This window comes from Tripterygium wilfordii, chromosome 9, assembly GCF_013401445.1.
Source record: "Tripterygium wilfordii isolate XIE 37 chromosome 9, ASM1340144v1, whole genome shotgun sequence".
In the NCBI taxonomy this organism is placed as follows: Eukaryota; Viridiplantae; Streptophyta; class Magnoliopsida; order Celastrales; family Celastraceae; genus Tripterygium; species Tripterygium wilfordii.
In genome coordinates, this window is record NC_052240.1 from 4,400,448 (window position 1) to 4,421,496 (window position 21,049).

A 21,049-nucleotide genomic window follows, 5' to 3' on the forward strand; every position below is an offset into this window, starting at 1 on the left:
GAGTTAAACTTTTAAGAACTATATGATAATAACGAAAAAAAATTAAGGGGCCCCTTTTTTAAAGTTTGCTCAGGATCCCCGTAAACTCAGGTACGCCACTGCCCATGAGAGTCTAAAGCTTAGCTCAACAAGTCTCATGAGCTAGAGTCTTGAGCAATCTACAAGGAGGTCCATGAGAGCCAACTCCAACAGGTTCATAGACGCCCATATATTCCTCAAAGGCTCAAGGCCCATGTTGTCAGGAAGCTCCCTCAAAGGATCTTGAGTCCAATCAAAACCCAAGACCCATCCATACAGTCGACACATGCCAAGTCACGTGACCTGGAACACTACAAATGCAGGAGGTCTTAGCCTCATTAAATTACTTGAGGTATCTCTTATTGCTCTCTAAAAGACTCCTCTCACTAAATACCTTCACCGTCTATTGACTTGACCGTCGGTACTTCTCCGGTCGGTACCACACCGGTGTCAAGCTTCACAGTATACCTATTGTGTTCTTTGTAGGGTTGTCGAAAGTCTCGCTCGACATTTTATTTTGATTGCAAAATTTTGGGTCTACAATAAATACCTTCTCAGAATGAGCTATGCAAATCGATAGAGAGTGGCTTCAATCCTTGCCATAAGAAGTAAGAACGGATTCACAGAGTTAAATTATTATCATTTCAGCTCGATAGCTTTGGAGGGAGCTTAGCGTGCCTATCATCTCTATCTATAGTAACCGAGGGACTGAGAGTTGTCGGTGGAGTAGAGTTTAGAGTTTTTCATCTTTCTTTATCGTGTGGCTAGATATGCTTGAACTCATGTCAAGAGAAGATAAATGTTTGGGTTGTGGCTAGGGCTCGGCATCGGATCGGACCGGCCCGGAAATATGAGGTCCGGACCCTATTTTGAGAATTGGGTTTCTGGTTGGGTCCGGCTTGGCTCTCAAAATGAGGCCTAGGCCCGGCCTGAGCCCTTAAGGCTCGGGCCTTTGGGCCGGGCCGGGCCCGAGTTTTTTATTAATAATATTTATATATGTATTTTTTTGAGGAAAATGTATTATGTAATATATATGTATTATGTATATATATATATACACACACACATACATTGTAATAATATATATATATATTATATATGTATATATTACATTTACATATACATATATATATGTAGACAGTGCATGCACTGTCCGTGTATGTGTGTGTGTATATATATAATGTATATCACCTAATCGGGTTTGGGCCTGATCAAAATTGGCCCGAGGTATCGGGCCTAAAATGGAACCCATGCCCTCCCAAGGTGTCAGGTCGGGCTGTCCAGACCCGATCTAATTTCGGGTTGGACCGGACTTTAGCTTGTAGGTCCGGGTTGGGCTCGGGCCGGGCCTAGGCCTACGAGCCAAATGGTGACCCCTAGTTGTGGCCTATGGATCAGATTATGTGGATTTATTATTCCTTTGATGATGTGGGCTTTCATCAACATAAGAAGCCCATATGTGAATTAAACATGGCTGAAGTGCCCAGCCCATAATGTTTTTATATTCAACAAGTCATTACCATTTGGAGCTATGGTTACTCAAGTTTTGGTCATCAAACTTAGGTTTGCAATCCCTATTTTATCATATATATATAGTAGATTGCTCGGATTTGCCCTGTGGTTTTTCCCTCTACACCAAAGGGTTTTTCACCTAAATTTGGTGTTCCTTTGTTCTTGTTTTTTTGCTCTTATCCTACTTGTTTCCTCCAAAACTAAACCACCTTACCTCTTGAGGAGGCTCAAAACACACACCCCTCGCCGAGGAGGTCAAGCATATATATCCCTAACAAGTTATTGTAGTAAGATAGCCAACAACATATTATTATGAAAAGTTAAGGAAAAAGTGCGTAGCTAAATAGATAGGGGGAAGGCAAGAAGGATTCACCCAAATGGCTCGAGAGGTGAAGGCTTGAAGATGGATATGGAGAAGAGAGATCTTGGCATTTACCCTCTTGTAGTAAACATAAATATTCTTTTGTATCATCCAACAAGAATATATTGATCTTCAATTTTATGGAGTGGTAAAGGCTTGTGTCTTTAGTTTTGCATAAACTTTGGGATATTTAGTTGATCAGTAAGATTGTTCTTAATAAGTAATTAACGGTTTCCAATGCTAACGAGGCAAAATTAGTTGTCATTATTGCAATATTTAAGTCACGTAATGACCTGAATCTGTTGTGTGTCGAGGGTGGTTGATAGTCGATTTCAATCAATGTCTTTGACATATATAAAACCGACCGAAGGGTTGTCAATTTTTTCTTTGGTTTGGTTTGGTATTTAATGGATAAATATGTAAATTTTTTTAAAAATTGATCAATTGATTCGGTTGCGGTTGGTTTCGATCTTGACAGTTTTTTTTTGAACAACTCCAAGTCTCCAATTTATGTGTTGCCCTTTAAAAAAGCGAAAAATGATAAATATTTACACATATAATTTTAATATCCCAGATTTTCAATATTTGAACACAAAATTCAAGTCAATTCCTGAACTCACATATGTTTTGTACATGCAACTTAACAACAAATCTCAATTGTTGAGCCCAAAATTAAATAAATCTATGAACTCCACATACTCCACGCATAAAATTTTGTGCATCCAACCAAGCAAATGAGATCCGAGCTCCATCCCTATCACTATACGTGTGGGAATTAGATCTAGGTGGGCCCTATGGCGTCTTAAATACAGAATTGAGTGTTTTATTATGGTCTCTCAAATCCTTCAATTCTGTCTGCACAAAGACATCCAAAACCGCGGACTCTAGACCCGACTGGCACGATATATAGATCTTGACGATTTGGTGTTGGGTTCTTCGTCTCGACGAAGAGTCAACGCTCCCAGATCATCTTTCCCCGCATTGTTCATACTTTCTCAGATCTCCGTCTCACTTCCTTTGTCTCCTCCAAACAACTATTTTCAGGTACGTCACGGTCCAATTTGGAATTTCAATCGTTGCCTTTGGAATTGAATTGATTCAGATCTCCATGAATTTAATTGCATTACCGTTCTGTTTGAGATAATTTGAGAATATTATGTGAATTGTATTCTCTGTTTGGTTGCTGAGAAATTGGAGGTTCACAAATTTGATATTTGGAGTGGTTTTCAGTCTTGGAGTGATCTTGTATTTAAATTAAGCACGTTATCGGCTAATTATGCTAGGTTTTAAGTTAATTTCTTGAATTCTTGAATTCTTTCACTCTTTGGTTGAGTATTTTAGCTGAGGGATCTCTTATAGTTTGCCTAACACTTAAAACTGGTTAATGAATTAGGATCACCAAATTTTACATCTTTTGATTTCCCTGGTCATTCTAAATGCAATCCATGGGGGACATTTTCTCTCTCCTCCTGTTTCTGTGTTCCTTATCTAATTAACACCTATAATTTGGTCATTTGTAACTTAGATGATTTTCTTTGACATATAAGCTGATGAATTTGAGCAACATGGAAACAGCTTCTATGGCAACGGAAGAGATAAGGAAAGAGATTGTTATTGGCACTGGGAATTTAGAATTGGCCTATGACCAGTGGGTTGCCCTCCCTGTTTCTGGTACACAACCATCCGCTCGATACAAGGTGATCTTTGTTTTAGAAATTGACTGAGCTTTTGAATCAAGCACAATGTTTCCTTTAGTATGCTTTAACCAACTTTTAGCTCGTCATGTCAATTTTACATTAGTATGCTCTCATATAGTGTCAGTGATGCAGATGTAACCGTTAGAGATGTTGTGATGCAGTAACTTACTAACTTCTACTGTAATGACGTTTGGGAATTATCAAGTGGTGGTGCATTCTTTTAGAATATCAATCTGTCTTGGTATCTTACTTAGTTATTGGGAATTATCTATCATTTATTAGTAGTTTGACTGCCTGTAGGACTCTTAGTTTCTATCTATAAGTTTATGCTTCCATTCCATGTTAGTGAAGGCAGACAGCGTGATAAGCATATTTTATGAATGAAATTCAGAACATTCAGCTACTTTAAAGTGCTGTTCTGTTTTCTTTAGCTATCATTTCTCCTTCAACTCCGTTTAGTTGACGATCCCATTTTGCTTCCTACATCATGCCATGACTAGATGGAAAAATGTAAAGCATTGGAAATATAATTGTTATCAGCATTGTTTTAGAATGATCACTTTATATGCTTCATCAAAAATCTGATTCTTTCTCCGACGTTTTGTTGTTTAATTGTAGCATGCTGCAGCAGTTGTTGATGAGAAGCTATATGTCATTGGCGGAAGTCGTAATGGTCGGTACCTGTCTGACGTTCAGGTATTGGACATGCCAATGCGTTTATGCTTATGAAATTTCTCTCTTGTTTGGTCATGTGCTATTTTGCTTTTCTTGAAGGTTTTTGATCTTCGAAGTCTGGCATGGTCTAGTCTAAACCTGAAGAGTGAAAATGCTGATAAGTTGGGGGATAGTAGTCCACAGGAAGCTCTTCCAGCCATCTCCGATCATAGCGCGGTAAGAAGTTCATGATGTGCACAATTATCCCCCGCGAATGCACACACCTGTATCCTTCTTCTTGCACTCCCATACAACATGCAACCTGTACTCTTTCCCTCTCTTCTTTGACTTCTATTATTATAATTACTTCTGCTATTCATTAATATTTTGACAGGTTAAGTGGGGAAACAAACTCCTCCTCCTCGGTGGGCATTCCAGGAAACCTTCTGATAGCATGATAGGTTTGTGTCTTTCAAAGCCATTCTGATTGCCTCTGATCATCTATTCGACTGGTCGATGGTTCCATGAAATGCTCGATCGTTAGACTCTTATGTCATGTAGTTGTATTTGTAGTGCGGTTCATTGACCTAGAAACACACATCTGTGGTGTGGTGGAGACCTCAGGGAAAGTTCCGGTAAGTAAATCTATTGAATGCCATATTATGACTCCTTCCTTCATCTTATTGTTTTCATAATCTGCTTTATTGGTTCAATTCTTGATTTTAGTTATCTTTTCCAAGTGTCAATATATAATTTGGTTAGTGGAAATTTGATTATTTGCTTATGGGGGCATATCTCAGGCAGCTCGTGGGGGACATTCTGTGACGTTGTTCGGTAGTAGATTGATAGTGTTTGGTGGAGAAGATAGGAGCAGGAGATTGATGAATGATGTCCATGTCCTGGATTTGGAGACAATGACTTGGGATGTGGTAGAGCCAAGGTAAGTGTTTATTCTATTTTTATGGACATTGTAATTGCTTGCTTTCAGTCATTTGGACCAGTTTATTGTATTTTGATAGGCAGACACCTCCAGCTCCGAGATTTGACCATACAGCTGCAGTACATTCAGAGCGGTACCTTCTGATATTTGGAGGTTGTTCTCATTCGGTCTTCTTCAATGATCTTCATGTCCTGGACTTGCAGTCGGTAAGTATTTCTTTTTCTCTTTCTTCTTTTCTCTTGTATCCTCTCTTTGTCCTTTTGGGGGTATGGGTGGTAGTTTTTCTGATCTAACTTCAATAAGTGACCTTTTGACACATGACCTTGGGGGATTATGATGGATCATGTGGTTCCCAAAATAATAACTTAACAAACAATTTGTTAGAAGATAGTGTGTTTGATAATGCTTTCTATTCCTTGAAGTATATGGTGTGGAAGGTTAGTTTATTGACCTCTAGCTTTGACCTAAAGTCGACCAAAACATATTTTCTTTGCTGGAAGGTTTTGGTGTGATAATGTCATTATCTTTTAGTAAGTTGTTGCTAGCATCTTTCTCTCCCTATTTCCCAGTGTTGAACATGCCTATATTGCAGATGGAATGGTCTCAACCAGAAATTCCGATTGACTTGGTGGCTCCTAGGGCGGGTCATGCCGGTATTACCATTGATGAGAATTGGTATATTGTTGGTGGTGGAGATAACAGGAATGGTATGTAAAAATGTGGAAATCTTTCCTGACATTTGATGTGCCTATGATCTGTTTTCTACATTGCTTCCTTTATTAGGATGAATGAAATTCACCTCTGTTCCCAGGTTGCCCAGAAACCCTGGTATTGAATACAACTAAGCTTGTTTGGTCAATGTTGACGAAAGGAAAAGAAAGGGATCCACTTGCCAGTGAGGTCAGTACTTTGTGCCTTGACTATCCCTTGGCCTCCTTTTGTAAGTTTTGTTTTGGGCTGGGGATTTACTTGTTTATCACCATGGATTTTCATAGAGAAGTTTGACTGTTCAACAATTTCAGAAAGTTGAACTTTGGTTCCTGCCATTGATTTAATAGAGATAAACTATGCATGGTGGAACATATAAATTATCTTTATTCTAGGGTTATTTTCATAACTTAATAGAATTGCTCAAAGCTATTAATTTCCTCAAGAATAATGTCCTAATGAGACTATGAGTTATATTCTTATAAATAGCTATCTATTTTGATCGATGAATGAATGAATGAATACAACTTTGATAGAATATGCTAGCATGTGATTTGCTTTCCGATTGTGTGATGCAATCATCCTTTGGTGTGATGCCGAGGTACCCTAGGTGTGATACACTGATACTTAGGTCATCTTTTTATTTTCTTCATTTCTTCTATATTCCTTGCAAATTCAGACCTGATTCTGCTATTCTGCTATTCTAAACGAGGATTGCGAAGGCTGTTCTACGTCAGATATTCTTTCTGCTTTTCTTTGCAACCCGACAAAGTATCAAATCTTGACTGCTTGCGACATATTTGTTTATTTTTCTTTAGATTATGGTCTTTATAATCTCTAACTTGTAGCTTTCAGCTCATACTTTTGGTTAAGAGTCATTACTATATTTTTTTGTGGCTTGTGCATCCATTTGATATGTAAAGGAATTCCCATAGATGGGTCTTTATAAGATTGATTCTGCTATGCGTCATGTCAATGCATTATTTGTCAACAGGGACTCAGTGTTTCCTCAGCATTGATTGATGGGGAGAGGCATTTGGTTGCTTTTGGTGGTTACAATGGGAAATATAACTCTGAGGTATGCTGTCTGTTAAACAGTTCATATTAAGAATTTAAATGAACTATTTTTTTGAGTTTTGGCATCATTTTCAACTACTGTTCCGCAGATCTCTTGGTGCTTTTTCATGGTAACATACTCGATCTTATGGTTTCATTTCTAGGTCTTTGTCATGAGACTCAAACATAGAGACTCTTCACGTCCGAAGATCTTTCAGTCACCAGCAGCTGCAGCAGCGGCAGCATCTGTTACTGCTGCATACGCACTGGCAAAATCTGAAAAGTTGGATTTCTCACATTTCAATTTGAGCTCCAAGGGAGTTGAAAATGGGCTTGTAAAACAAGATGTAACAATTGAAATTGATGCACTGAAAGAAGAAAAGAAGACATTGGAAATGTCACTCGGAGAAGTCAGAGCAGAAAATTCTAGGCTTTGTGAGAAGATTGATGAAGTAAATGGTACACACGCTGAATTGTCCAAAGTATGCTCTTACTGGAAATTTTGTTTTCAAAGTTGATCTCTGTCATTTAAATGTCTAACATATATACCGTTTTCTTGCAGGAACTACGCTCTGTCCAAGGTCAACTGGTAGCTGAGAGATCGAGATGCTTCAAACTGGAGGTTTCTTTATTATGATTCTTATATTTCTTTTTTCGTATGCTCAACTCCATAACTCTTCTTGTAGAACTCGGACACAAAGTTTCTCTCGTCACAATTTAATTCTGTTTGAATGATGGTGACTGCCAGGCACAAATTGCAGAACTGCAGAAGATGCTGGAGTCCATGCAGTCCATAGAAAATGAAGTGCAATTGCTTAGGAGACAGAAGTCTGCATTTGAAAAAGAACTGGAGCTTGGTAAAGCCAGCCAGAAGCAAGGTTCTGGTGGTGTCTGGAGTTGGATAGCTGGGTGAACGGGCCACCGTATCAGTTCCAACGGTCTGTACCTCAAATTTGAAGATATGAAGTTTTTGGCATTGGTAGCTTCCTGTCCAAAAACGTTACTTGTTTGATCTCGAGCTGAAGCAGACATCAGAGTGATACTTACTTCAAGATCCCCTGCTCTGATGAGTGTGTCTGGCCACTGCGCCCAGGAAAATATTTCAAAAACACTTGTTAATTCTTGGCCATTATAAGAACTTCCTTAGGACATGTTCTAATCAAACTAGATAAAAGATGCAGGCTATTCTGTCAAATTATAGTTTTCCTTGGTCTAATAGGATATTTTATTTCAGTACTTTCTTGTGGCATTGAGTAATAAAAATCTTTGTTTTACAAAGAGCACTTGACCAAGCCTGGCTGTACATTATGCAGATACAAATACAATTGTTCCGAGTCTATAAACCTCTTGAACCAGGAATATCAATCCATTCTAATTGCAGTTCCAATTCGCCGCGCTCCACATTTTTCAGTCTAAGAAACAGATTTTGAACCACTTTGCCATTACTCCAAATAATGCAGCTCTCTTCAGCAAGGCAGTTTTCCCTGCTTGGCTGGATTTTTCTGATTATGGTTCCATTGGGAAGCCCTGCCAACCCCATCTTCATAGCTTCAAGAAATGGACGCAAATCAAACTCTGCGTCGCCCATTTTGTCATCCAAGCTGAATGTGTCATGGTCATAAACTGTCTGCATTTACATTCCAACAGAGTTATTCATTGGATCTTTTCAATGATATTCCAAACACAAGTCATCTCCAGAACAAAGTGCAAAGCATAAACTGAAGCTAGAACAATTTACTCACGAGATTGACTGGAAGATTTGGGTCTGATATTGAGAGAGTCAAGTCCTCATTCCACACAGGATTGATATTATGCTTCACCACACGAGTTTTCAGTTTCTGCAGTTTTTTTTTTGTTACATCAGCAATTCACAGATTTTAGTGGGTAATAAGGACAAAATTAGATGATAGAAAGAGAATTAGTATCAGAAAACGAAAACCCATCAATTAATTTTACAGGAAAACAAAAGGAATAAGAAGAGACAGTGAAAATAGTAGGACCTGTTTGCCCATCTTGAACAAAACATAAGGGTCACTGGCACCAGTGACATCTCTAACAGCAAGGTTTACTCCTCTCTGCACATGAATTCTGAGAAGACCCATCAGATTCTCCATGATTTTTCAACTGATAAGAGATCAGAAACACAACAGAGAGAGATGTTGACTGGTTATGGATTGGTTCTCTGCTTTGTATCAACAGGGAGTCTATGAATGACAGAGTAGTTGACTGGAGGTGAATATATACACACACACACACACAACCTTTTGCCTACCTGATCATTAACCTTGTGAACAACTTTTTTTTAATATGAGAAAGCAATGTTGACCGATTCTCTGAGGCTGCTACAAGTTTGGTGGCTGGATTTGTTTCACTCTTGAAAAGAACATTCAAATGACCAAACCCAATCTTTCTGATTTTACAAACAATTTTTGCAGTTTTGATGGGTTTTTTTAATATATGTATTAGTTGTAGAATCTTTCCTAACAATAATTCAATATTTGGAAGCTGAAATTTTATTTTAAACAATCATATTTAATCAAATAATAATACAACTATGTACTCAAAAAAAAAAAAAAATAATACAACTACTGGTATGTCCATAATTTTTAAATGTTTTTTTTTAAATTTTGGAGCACCAAAATGGTCTTCCTGTGGACTATCGGTGCTAAAAGAACCGGGGTGCCCCTCATCCATTATTTACAACCTTGGGCCAAAGGAACATAGTTTTTGACCTTATTATTATATTATTATCATGTTACACAAAAATAGTTTATTTTTCTTACACTTTTTTGGTAATCAATAATACTTCAGCTCAATATGTCCACGAGACAGCTTGGACAGTTCTAAACTCAAGCTACAACTTAACCCACCCCATATTGGTGACAGGAGAGACTAGGGGCGGACCCATGGTTTAGCTTTTTCTTAATATATATATATATATATATATATATATATATATATATATATATATATGATTTTGACACCACTAATAATAACAAATGGGCTCAATCTTATTGTAAATTGTTACTTTGTTAGTATGCTCTCATAAGGCCATAACTATAAGCCCATAACTTAACAATAAATTAATATATAAGTTTGAGATGGTAAGCACCAATCATAGCATTTTTGTTTCAATGTCTTTAATTCTTTCCCTCTTTGGAACTATTCGTTGATAAGGTATATAGCCCATTTAGAGTCCTTGAACTTTTAAGTGCTCATGTACACTTGTTTCTTTCTTATACCTCAAATATTTAATGGATATATAATGTACAAGCTAGATAGTTAAACAAGGATTTCTTTTGATAATCATATCATAGAAAAGTTGTTTAACTATAGTTGATTCAACCCACCAAATTGATTAGGTCTAGAAAGTGAGTCCAGCTAGCTAGAACAACTTGCTTTTGATTAATTTGAAAGTGCGAGATTTCATTTTCAAGCTTTTTTTGGGGTGAATTTCCTTTTTATCTTAATAATGTTTTTTTTAAAAAAAAAATATTTGTAATCCTATATACTTATGCTTTGAATGGAATCAAGTCAACCAAATTGATTCCTTGCTAGATTACTAGGTCACTGTTTAACCTTATATTGTTTGATGGAACAAGATTCTATAGGATTAGGGTTTTGTGTTAGATATGGCTTTTCAAGAGTAAAAAATCACACGGGGCATGGGCATTTATTTCGTTTGTATGGAGAGAACAAAATTGTTGGGTGTGAGAGTTGAATTTGTTATCTCTCGCTTTTGTAAAGATTAACATAGTAAATATTGATGGGGCTTTTCGAGTTAATGTAAACTGTGCTACTGTTGGATTCGAGAGTTGGGCTAGAGGAGGGTTATTTGTTGAGGTGGATTCTAAAATGGTTTCAGTCTTTCTGATACTCTGAGTAGTCATTCAGTTCTTGTGAATGCTTTATCGCATCCAAGAGCTTTTACCCAAAACTAACTGACGGGTTGATGTCAGACATGTTTATGATGAGGCTAATAAATGTGTTGATAATTTAGATTCTCTTGCTTTCAATTTAGCTAGGGATACTCATTATTATATCTCTCCTTCTGCTTCCTGTATTTCTTTCATGAGGACTCACTTTGTAATGATATCTTACCCCATAATAATTCATGAATAATAGTTTTCTTTTGGATTAATTTAAAATGTTTAATAGGTGTACATTCCACTGTGGCAGCTCTGGTGCCACGTGTGCAACTTTCGGCAATCACAGGCCGAAAAATAAAGATCGGGACATAATTGCTAATTCCATACCAAATTGAAACTTCAAGACATAATTGAGAAATTTTAAATATGGAGGATATAATCGAGAATCTAAGGAAACATCAAGGACATAAACAATGTTTTTGCCTAATCTAATCATAATAATTACCTTTTGGGTGTCAGAGTTCAATTTACAACCTCACACACGCACCCACTCTCTCACACATTCTCATTCTCATCTCTCTCTCCCTCACTCTTTTTCTACCATCCTTCTCCTCTCCCTCTCCTGTAGTGGCAACATCAACAATTTACTCTCTGTACTGACAGATGTTTCAAGCAACTCCCTCCTTTGGTTGCCACTAAACATCCTATTGGTTTTGATGGATACTAAAGAAAGGAGCAACTCTCGCTACAAGTTAATTCTGCTATGCTTAATGTATTGTCCAAAAGCTTGTTTTGATATATGCCGTCTCTGTATTGCCCCTACTTTTGATTAGTCCTGCCATCTGTTTTCTTTTGCTTGATTAGCTTGTACTTGGGTCTACCTTTGATTAGCCCTACTTTTGGTTTTAGACGATGCCATTTTGTACGTCTTCTGTTGATTAATATATTGCTTGCTTATACAATAAAAACAATTAGCTTTTTCAGTTCGTCTAAAACCATCTGCCCCTCTCTTATAATTCGTCTAAAACCCTTCTGCCTCTGTTAGGAATTGAAGAAATTGAGTGAGGAGAAGAATGGGGCAATAGAAGTTTGGACCAATACACACTCGAGGATTTTTGGAATCCTATCCTTAAAATTTAATAATTCAAGTATTCAACTGCCAGCCACTGCAAATACAGACCATGCACCTACTTTTCACCTTCAGGCACTCGGCCTTATTTGCAGATTCACGCACAAGAGGTGACGCCAAATACTTGGAGGTATCAAGCCACATCCGTAATTCACCACTCCCTAGGAATCATGAAGCACAAACTACATGTCCATTATCATTCACGCAAATAAGAAACATCTTCAGATGACATGCAATTTCTTCCTTACCATCAAATAACTATGCTTCCAATGAAGAATAGATGGAATCGAATGCCACAAAAAGGCAATGGATTTCTAAGCAGAACTTGATGACTGAAAGGAAGTAAAAAACTACCAAGTCTTGACGTGTTAACAGGATTATAGAGCAAATAATGTCAACACCTACCACCGTAAGACCAAATAGCAGGGTATACAACAAGAAGGACCAGTGACGAAGTCAGCATTACCTACAACGAGATAAAAGAAAGAATATCGGGCAACATTTTGTCCCAGTCGACCTTATTGAGCGTTCAACCAGTAGCTGACCTAGTAAAATACCTAGAGCCCATTTTTTTTTCTTGGAATTTATCACCATGCTATTGATAAAATATCAATTGGCACAAATATGGGTTCCAACTTTAAAACTCACTGCAAGAAGCAGGACCCAAAACAACGTCAAGAAGAACCAGCTCCATGATGTCCCAGATCCTGTCTTCCCCGAAAATAAGCTATCCATTGGCACCAAACTGGCAGGACTTTGTGAAATGCCAATAGAAAGGATGATGCTGAGGTCTCCATTCTTGCCAGATGACCAAGTCATGTTCTCTATTGTGATTATACCAGCAGTAACCCTAACCGAACTGGAAGATGATGACGCTGAATTTAGGCGGAGAGCTGCATCCTTCATAGGCAACTCAGAAGCAAATGCAGGAGGAGCAGAAATGCCTTCCAATAGGTGACTGGCCTTTTGAAGGAATGGATAGTCCCCTTCTGCAATACATGAACACAGCATGAGGAACTCTTGTACAACTTTAAAACCCCATGATTTACTATGAATGTAGCAAAATGGACGTAGTTGGGAACTGATGGAACTCATCAAATTTATATAAAAACTTACCAGGCTCAAATTGTTTAGCATCTTCATGCTTCTGCTTCGAGGAAGAAGCATCAGCATTTCCAAGTGTTTCTAATTGATCTTGGCCTTGCTTGGGTGTGTCCTCACAGACATCCTGTTAACAAGAGAAAACTTGTGTGAAGGCTGAAACATTAATCACCTAGGAGTTAGGACAGCTCTCAAATCATAAAATATAAATATCAACTTCACCTTTTGATTTTGAGGAACCTGTTCATAGGGAATGCTATCACTTTCCAGAAATTCTGAAGGATCAAAAAGAAAATTGTCATTTTCGGCATCGAAAAAGTTGAGGTACTCATCAACCATTTCAAAACCTCCATCATCTGCCTCAACGGAATGTGAAAGATCATTAGCTTCCAGGTAGAAACCATCAACAAGTGAAGGATGATCTGTAGCATCCATGTACGATTCAGAAACCAAGTAATTGACATCATTAGGAATCCCATTATTGCTCGATTCAGCAGCAAAATATTCATCTTTGACTGGTTTGGCATCAATCTCATATTGCTCAGGTGGTAAGTTACCAACGCCGGTCACTTGACCATACTGCAACCCACCATTGCCTATCATGGGCTTTTGATCATCTTCACTGAATCCCCTCAAATGGTCAAAATTATTACTTGTATCTTCATAATAGAAGTCTGGTGGGTAAGCAGGGTCCTCGAAAAATATACCATTTTCATTCTGGCAGGAAAAATATACCAACTCAATCAGGGGAGCGGAATACATAGAAGTGCAAGAAAAGTAAGTAGTGATGACTGATGCAGAGGAAGCCCAAAATGTCGAAAACAAATAACTGGAAAAAAAAAATTCCCAAAGAAGCTTGTGCAAAAAAATCCCATAGCAGCTTCTATAGTCATACAAATAAACTTACCAAAGTTTTTTAACAAGGATTCCACATCTAAACCAAGGAGCACAGCTTGAGCTATAGTTCTTGAATTAAGTTTTAATCTAAATATATACACAAAGGAAATACCTGTTCCAGGTTATCAGCCTCAACGGGGGGACCATAACTAAAATCAACCTCATCAGCAGTTGGCAGGGCTTTCTCAGCAGGCAAGGGCACCTCCTCATAGTCGTCCCATTCCTCCTCAATAAAAGGCGCTCCGTATTGCTCCCCATTCTTTGGACCCGAGCCACTCTTCTGAAATATCCTAACCAAAACAAATGCATCCTACCCAAACCCAAAACCCACAATCAACAACAGACAATCAAATTTAATTGCAACAGATAAAACCCCAAAAAAGGCATGATATCTGAGCTCATTTGAATTTCAAACCAAAATTTAATTGCTTAGTAGAAAACATAGATTGAATTTCAATTAGATTTTTCTCTCTCTTACCTGGGCTATCCCAGCTTTTTCCAGATCATCATCAGTAAGGCGGTACTCGTGCATGACCCAATTGGAGCGCTCGCCACGGGGAGCTCGGCCTAGATGATACACGAGGGTTTTCTTCATACCGACAGTCTTGTTATTCCAGCTAATCTGCCGGTCCTTACCAGTGGTCTTCCAGTAGCCTTTCTCTGTGGCCCGATTCGTCCTCGAGCCGTTCCCATACTTTTTGTCCAACGCACTAAAGAAATACCACTCCAAATCTCTGCTCTTCAGCTTCGACCTACCTAAAACCCCAAAAGAAAGGAAAAAAAAAAAAAACAACTATCAGCAACAGCACCGAAGAATTTCACCATCGCTATTGGAATTCACATATATCGAGTAGGAGAGAGAGACTTGGAAGGTCCCAGGGCTCGGATCTGTAGACGTCGATGACCGAGATTGGGTCGAAGCGGAAGGGTTTATTGCAGACCTTGCGCTTCAGGTAGTATCGAACGAGTTCCTCATCGGTTGGATGGAATCGGAACCCAGGAGCGAGAGAGGTCGCCGAATCACTGCCACTACCCATGCGATTAATCAACCAATCATAAAAAAAAGAGAAATCGTTGATGAATTTTACAAAAGAGACATCAAATTTACGATTCTAGAATTAGGTTTCAGATAGACGCTCGATGAGAGTCAGGAAGAAGGGAGAGAAAAAGCCATTGATCCGAACGAAGAGAGTCGTTAATGTATAGGGCCTGTTCATAATTCATATGGGAGATATTTCGTGGAAGAACTGATGGGGCCAAGCTAAAGTGACGGATAGTGCATCAAGAGTTCGTGACTTTCCAGTGGGCCCAAAATCCCATTTGGTGACGACGTGGCCGTGTTTGGTGTATGATGTAGCATTTGCTGACTTGCCACGTCGGATTGAATGGGATAACGTGTGGTCTCACGTTGGGAACTGATGGTGCTCTCTGCCTTCCCTGCGAAGGCACTGACGTAATAGCTCCCGTCAGGATTCTATTGAACGGAATGCAATGACAGATGTGCCCTTTTCTGGAATGTTCTATTTCATTTTTTTTTTTTCAATTCGACACCCCTTTGGAATCAGACCAAAGATATTTCAAATTACAATCACGAAACTAAAGTCTTGCACAGATTTTGCCTATGGTAAAAAACACTCCCAGGGGCGGATCCAGTCTCTCGGGAGTCTGAGATCGAGTTTACACTGAAAGTGAAAAATATTTGTGGAGACAGCGTCTTCAATTTTTTTTTTAGATTATTTATTAATTATGTCTTTAAAAATAAAAATATTATAAAACATATGTGAGTAATAATTAAAAATTGATCTACAAATCTTATCGAATATTTTGAAAGTGGATTATCGGGCCTTTTCATAAGGACTCTATTATGACTCTATCAAAGGATAAATAATGGGCTCTATCAATTGATAAATTATGAACTTTTAAAATACAATAATAATAATTTACTAATCTACAATACTAGACTAAACTCATTTATTGAGCCCTTTAAAATTTCTTATGGGTTATTGATGCCGGAACCAAGTGGTCAACAAGTAGTTAGAACAGTTCCAAGTCCCAGTTGATAAAATTGATCTTCCACATAACCTCCAAAACTACAAACAATCAACGTTAACAGGCAGCTAACAACCTCCTGAAGTTCAGACCAACTCACCACTCAAGAAGATTCGCTTCCTGAGATACAGAGTATTGACATATCAGCTAAGGACTCTGGAGATACAACAACACCACGCCAGAAGTGACCCTAGGAGCTTCCCAAATAGACACGGTCGCAGCTGTGAACATTCACCAAAATCAACCAACTCCTCCCCCTCTTTCGCTGCCTTAGATAAGGCAAAAGGAAGGGTTTCCAAGTACTAGGAAAATACTAAAAACACCCCAAAGAAACAAGTAAAGACTTAAAACTCCACTACTAATAAAATAGCAACAAATATACTAGCAGCTACTAATAGGCCCTTGGCATCCTTGGTCAATCTCCCCCAGTTGAGAAAAAGCTCGTCCTCGAGCTCACTTCGTCTTCGCCTTCATTGTCATAATAACGTGAAAGATCAGCTACATTGAAAGTTGCAGACACACCATAATCTCCTGGAAGTTCAACTTTGTAGGCATTCTCACCAAGACGCTTTAACACTTTGAAGGGACCGTCAGCTCGGGGCATTAATTTCCCGTGTTTACCAGGTGGAAAACGCTCCTTTCTCAAATGAATCCATACCAAATCGCCTTCGTGAAAAACTGCTGGTTTGCGGTGTTGATTCGCCCTCACACGATATTTTTCATTTTGTGTGATAATCTTCTCCCGGATTTGCTCATGCATGTTCTTGATCACTTTCACCCTCATATCAGCAGCTTCATCAAATTCTTGCATTGAAACAGTAGGAGCGAGGTCAAGAGGAGTAGTGGGATTAAGGCCATATACCACTTCAAAAGGACTACAACCCGTGGTTTGACTAAGTGAACGATTATAAGCAAATTCAGCTTGAGGTAGCACCAAATCTCATTGACGAATATTCTCCCCAACAAGACTTCTCAAGAGATTACCCAAACTGCGATTAACAACTTCGGTTTGCCATCGGTTTGGGGGTGATGGGAAGAACTAAAGAGTAGCTTAGTACCAAGCTTCCGCCATAAAAAACGTCAAAAATGACTTGTGAACTTTGTGTCACGATCTGAAACCATCGACTTAGGAATGCCATGAAGCCTCACAATATGCTCAAAATATAAATCTGCAATCCGTGAAGCCTCCATAGTCTTGTTGCAGGGCACAAAGTGTGCCATTTTTGAAAAGCGATCAACCACCACCATTATGGAATCCTTGTTTCGTTGAGTTCGAGGCAACCCCAACACAAAATCAAGACTAACTTCCTCCCAAGGAGCGGCTGGAACTGGTAGTGGAGTATATAGACCAGTACTCTTCTTGTGGGTCTTGGCAATATGGCAGGTCCTACACCTCTGGACATACTTCATGATATCACGTTCCATCCGGGGCCAATAGAAATGACAAGATACCAACGAATAGGTCCTGTCTCGCCCAAAATGACCAGCCAACCCTCCGCCATGAGCCTCGGATATGATGGCCTCCCGCAAAGAGCACTGTGGAATGCATAGCTTAGTACCCTTGAAAAGATAACCCTCTTGCACAACAAAAGTATCAAATGATGCTTTCAGACACTTGGTTAAGACTTCACCAAAGTAAGGATCATTTTGATAAAGCTCCTTAAGAACCTCAAAACCCAAGACCTTCACTTGAAGAGTAGTAAGTAATGAGTATCTTCGACTATGAGTATCAGCCACTTTATTCAACTTGCCCGCTTTATGGTTAATAGTGAAAGAGTATGCTTGCAAAACTTCCACCCACCTAGCATGCCTTCGATTGAGCTTATGTTGGCCATTAATATATTTGAGAGCCTCATGATCCGAAAATAATACAAATTCCTTCGGCAGTAAATAATGACTCCAATATTCGAGTGTACGAACAAGGGCAAAGAATTCCTTGTCATAAGTGGAGTATTTCTTGCGATGATCATTCAACTTTTCACTAAAAAAGGCAATGGGTCTTCCTTCTTGACTAAGGACAGCCCCATATTCCCACACCAGAAGCATCACAGTCCACTTCAAAAAGGGCTTCGAAATTGGGTAATGCCAAAACGGGAGCTTCGGTCACCTTTCGTTTAAGCAAATCAAAACTGTCTTGAGCTTCCTTTGACCACCGAAAAACTCTACCTTTCAAACAATCAGTGAGAGGAGAGATAAGGGTGCTGAAATTTCTAATAAAACGTCTATAAAATGATGCTAGACCATGAAAGCTTCGCACACTATGTATAGAATTTGGAGTGGGCCAGCTAGTTATGGCTTCTACTTTGCTTTCATCCATTTTAATCCCATCACGAGAGACCACAAAGCCTAAGAACACTAGGTTTGAAGTGCAGAAATGACATTTCTTTAAGTTGGCATAAAGCTTTTGCTCCCGAAGCTTCTCAAAAACTTGACGTAGATGAAATAAGTGCTGGTCTATGTGCTTGCTATATACCAAGATGTCATCAAAGTAAATGACCACAAAAAACCCCATAAAAGGCTTAAATATCTGAGTCATGAGTCTCATAAACGTACTTGGCGCATTAGATAGACCGAAGGGCATCACCATCCACTCATAGAGACCATTTCGAGCCTTGAAAGCAGTTTTCCATTCATCACCCGGTCGCATTCTAATTTGGTGGTAACCACTCCGAAGATCAATCTTTGAGAAGACACAAGCTCCATGTAATTGATCCAATAGATCATCAAGGCGTGGAATGGGAAAACGGTATTTCACTGTAATCTTATTAATTGCCCTACTATCAACACATAGGCGCCAAGATCCATCCTTTTTGGGAACTAATAGGGCGCATGGACTCATGCTCTCTTTCACTATACCCTTTGAAATCAGCTCGTCGACCTGTCTTTATAACTCCTCTTGCTCTTTTGGGTTCAATCGATAAGCTGGCTTATTGGGAAGACTCGCACCAGGTGAAAAATCAATACAATGATGAATATTTCTCATAGGCGGAAGTCCTGGAGGAATCTCATCAGGTATCACGTCAATAAACTCATGTAGTAAAGGTTGCATGATGGCTGGAATATCACTACTCCATTGATTCTCCTCTATCGCCACGAATGCTAATAACCTTCATGATTCAGAAATGGCTCTCTCAGTTTCTTTCCTGGTCAACAACCAGCTGCTCTTTTCTTGAGGGATCTTTACAGAAACTCCCTCCTTTGAAGGTCCTAACACCACCTTCAACCCATCCTTCGTAAAGGAGTATGTATTCTTGTGTCCATCATGAGTAACCCACCGATCATATTGCCATGGTCGGCCTAATAAAAGGTGACAAGCATCCATAGGGACCACATCACATAATACCTCATCCGAGTATTTAGTGCCAATGGAGAATTGGACTCAGCATTGCTTACTCACCTTCACATCATTGCCCTTACGAAGCCATAAAAGCTTATATGGTTTTGGATGATCTTCTATCAGTAATTGAAGTTTCTCCACCATTGTTTGGGCAACCACATTCTCACAACTTCCTCCATCAATGATCACGTCACACACCTTTCCCTTGCAAGTGCACTTAGTACGGAAGATATTATTTCGCAGCCAAACATCATCATCTCCATGGAAGGTACTCAAGCTCCGGCGAATAACTAAAGACTCTCCTTGATCCGCATAAGTAATCTCCTCTTTCTCTTCCACCTCGTCATACTTTGGTTCACCTAATGCAACATCATTCTCAACTACGTCTTCTTCCACAAAAGCAATGATCTTGAGATTTGGGCAGCTAGAAGCAATATGCCCAATGCCTTGGCATTTGAAACACCGCCGATTGGTGATTGAGTTGCTTGTAGTAGGCCTAGCTGCTAGATTTTCAGGTCTCCAAGGTGGTTTTGAAGGGGAAGCCTTGTTAAAAATAGCCTTAGAAATGCCTGAACTTCCCCGATTGAACGAAGTCACGGTTTACACGAGAAGGGGTACTTTTAGATCTAGCTAGCTGCTTTTCAACTCTCTCTACTAGCTTACAAACATCCCTATAAGTCCAATAAGGTTGTAACTCCACTACATCTTTAATTTCAGTTCGTAACGAACCAAGATGACGAGCTATTATTTCCTCCTCCGGCTGTATTAAGTCACACCTCAACATAAGGTTATCAAACTCTGCTGTAAAATCAATTACAGACAAGTCACCTTGCTTAAAATTATGATATTTGTAAAAGGCATCATGGCGATAATGGTCGGGAAGGAACTTCCCCTTGAGTAACTTTCGCATCTTTTCCCACGTTTCAATTCGGCTCTTGCCTTCTAGTGACCTCCGTCTTTTAAGATTTACCCACCACATAGAGGCATGCTTCTTTAACTTGATGGCAACAATCTTCACCTTCCGCTTCTCAGGTACCTCCTTGTAATCAAGCACTCTCTCCACTGTATTAAGCCAATCAATAAAATCATCGGGATCACCCTTCCCGTCAAAATCAAGTAAATCAACTCTCAAGTTAAAGGTTTCTTGCTGATAATTAGACTGCCTTCGGGAAGGAGTTGAAGGATCGTCTGTGTGAAAGGGATTAACATCTTCTTCTTCCTGACTGGAAATCTGACTCGCCAAATCATCCCTTGAATCCGGAGATCTCCCAATATGATTTTGTTCTAGTTGCTGCTGTAACGCATCTACCTGCTTTCTCAGCTCATCTATCTCTAGATCTCGCATATCACGTTCGTGGTTAGTCCGAGTAGCGGCTGCTCCACGACGACCACGACCTCTTGTAGCCATAATGCACAAACGAGCTAAACCTGGAGCTCCGATACCAAAACTGATGCCGGAACCAAGTGGTCAACAAGTAATTAGAACAGTTCCAAGTCCCAGTTGATAAAATTGATCTTCCACATAACCTCCAAAACTACAAACAATCAAGGTTAACAGGCAGCTAACAACCTCCTGAAGTTCAGACCAACTCACCACTCAAGAAGATTCGCTTCCTGAGATACAGAGTATTGACATATCAGCTAAGGACTCTGGAGATACAGCAACACCACGCCAGAAGTGACCCTAGGAGCTTCCCAAATAGACACGGCCGCAGCTGTGA

The 21,049-nt window shown here is 39.3% G+C and overlaps 3 protein-coding genes across 6 annotated transcripts; 1 reads left to right on the forward strand and 2 right to left on the reverse strand.

Moving 5' to 3' along the window:
• The first annotated feature begins 2,733 nt into the window (after positions 1-2,733).
• Positions 2,734-8,224, forward strand: LOC120005835 (acyl-CoA-binding domain-containing protein 4-like). Of its 4 annotated transcripts, none has more exons than XM_038855686.1 (14): positions 2,735-2,935; positions 3,417-3,588; positions 4,207-4,284; positions 4,363-4,479; positions 4,637-4,703; positions 4,816-4,877; positions 5,043-5,182; positions 5,262-5,388; positions 5,775-5,889; positions 5,994-6,082; positions 6,885-6,968; positions 7,111-7,428; positions 7,509-7,568; positions 7,695-8,224. In XM_038855686.1, exons 2-14 carry the CDS (start codon positions 3,442-3,444, stop codon positions 7,857-7,859), a joined length of 1,569 nt encoding a protein of 522 aa, XP_038711614.1. In that variant the 5' UTR covers positions 2,735-2,935; positions 3,417-3,441; the 3' UTR covers positions 7,860-8,224. The 4 variants fall into 4 exon arrangements, with proteins under 4 accessions (XP_038711616.1, XP_038711614.1, XP_038711613.1 ...); XM_038855685.1 differs by having other exon boundaries at positions 3,439-3,588; XM_038855687.1 differs by having other exon boundaries at positions 3,467-3,588.
• On the reverse strand, positions 8,148-9,204 carry LOC120005836 (protein C2-DOMAIN ABA-RELATED 1-like). The gene is made up of 3 exons (XM_038855689.1): positions 8,947-9,204; positions 8,689-8,784; positions 8,148-8,573 (listed from the first exon to the last, which is right to left on the reverse strand). Exons 1-3 carry the CDS (start codon positions 9,058-9,060, stop codon positions 8,283-8,285), a joined length of 501 nt encoding a protein of 166 aa, XP_038711617.1. The 5' UTR covers positions 9,061-9,204; the 3' UTR covers positions 8,148-8,282.
• A 2,966-nt stretch (positions 9,205-12,170) lies between these two features.
• LOC120006183 (NAC domain-containing protein 53-like) lies at positions 12,171-15,145 on the reverse strand. The gene is made up of 6 exons (XM_038856118.1): positions 14,808-15,145; positions 14,421-14,698; positions 14,055-14,252; positions 13,268-13,762; positions 13,061-13,172; positions 12,171-12,933 (listed from the first exon to the last, which is right to left on the reverse strand). The coding sequence occupies exons 1-6, from the start codon at positions 14,977-14,979 to the stop codon at positions 12,554-12,556; spliced, it is 1,635 nt and encodes a 544-aa protein (XP_038712046.1). The 5' UTR covers positions 14,980-15,145; the 3' UTR covers positions 12,171-12,553.
• Positions 15,146-21,049: the final 5,904 nt, after the last annotated feature.

Bases quoted from the DNA above. Each gene is read 5' to 3' on its own strand.
- LOC120005835 (XM_038855686.1), top strand. From the start codon at position 3,442: ATGAATTTGAGCAACATGGAAACAGCTTCTATGGCAACGGAAGAGATA. The intron at 4,704-4,815 runs GTTTGTGTCTTT...TTGTATTTGTAG, and splicing joins ACCTTCTGATAGCATGATAG to TGCGGTTCATTGACCTAGAA. The intron at 6,969-7,110 runs GTATGCTGTCTG...TTTCATTTCTAG, and splicing joins ATGGGAAATATAACTCTGAG to GTCTTTGTCATGAGACTCAA.
- LOC120005836 (XM_038855689.1), bottom strand. From the start codon at position 9,060: ATGGAGAATCTGATGGGTCTTCTCAGAATTCATGTGCAGAGAGGAGTA. The intron at 8,785-8,946 runs GTCCTACTATTT...AAAAAACTGCAG, and splicing joins TGTTCAAGATGGGCAAACAG to AAACTGAAAACTCGTGTGGT. The intron at 8,574-8,688 runs GTGAGTAAATTG...ATGTAAATGCAG, and splicing joins CAAATCTTCCAGTCAATCTC to ACAGTTTATGACCATGACAC.
- LOC120006183 (XM_038856118.1), bottom strand. From the start codon at position 14,979: ATGGGTAGTGGCAGTGATTCGGCGACCTCTCTCGCTCCTGGGTTCCGA. The intron at 13,763-14,054 runs GTATTTCCTTTG...TTTTCCTGCCAG, and splicing joins AGGCTGATAACCTGGAACAG to AATGAAAATGGTATATTTTT. The intron at 13,173-13,267 runs GTGAAGTTGATA...TCTTGTTAACAG, and splicing joins AGGTTCCTCAAAATCAAAAG to GATGTCTGTGAGGACACACC.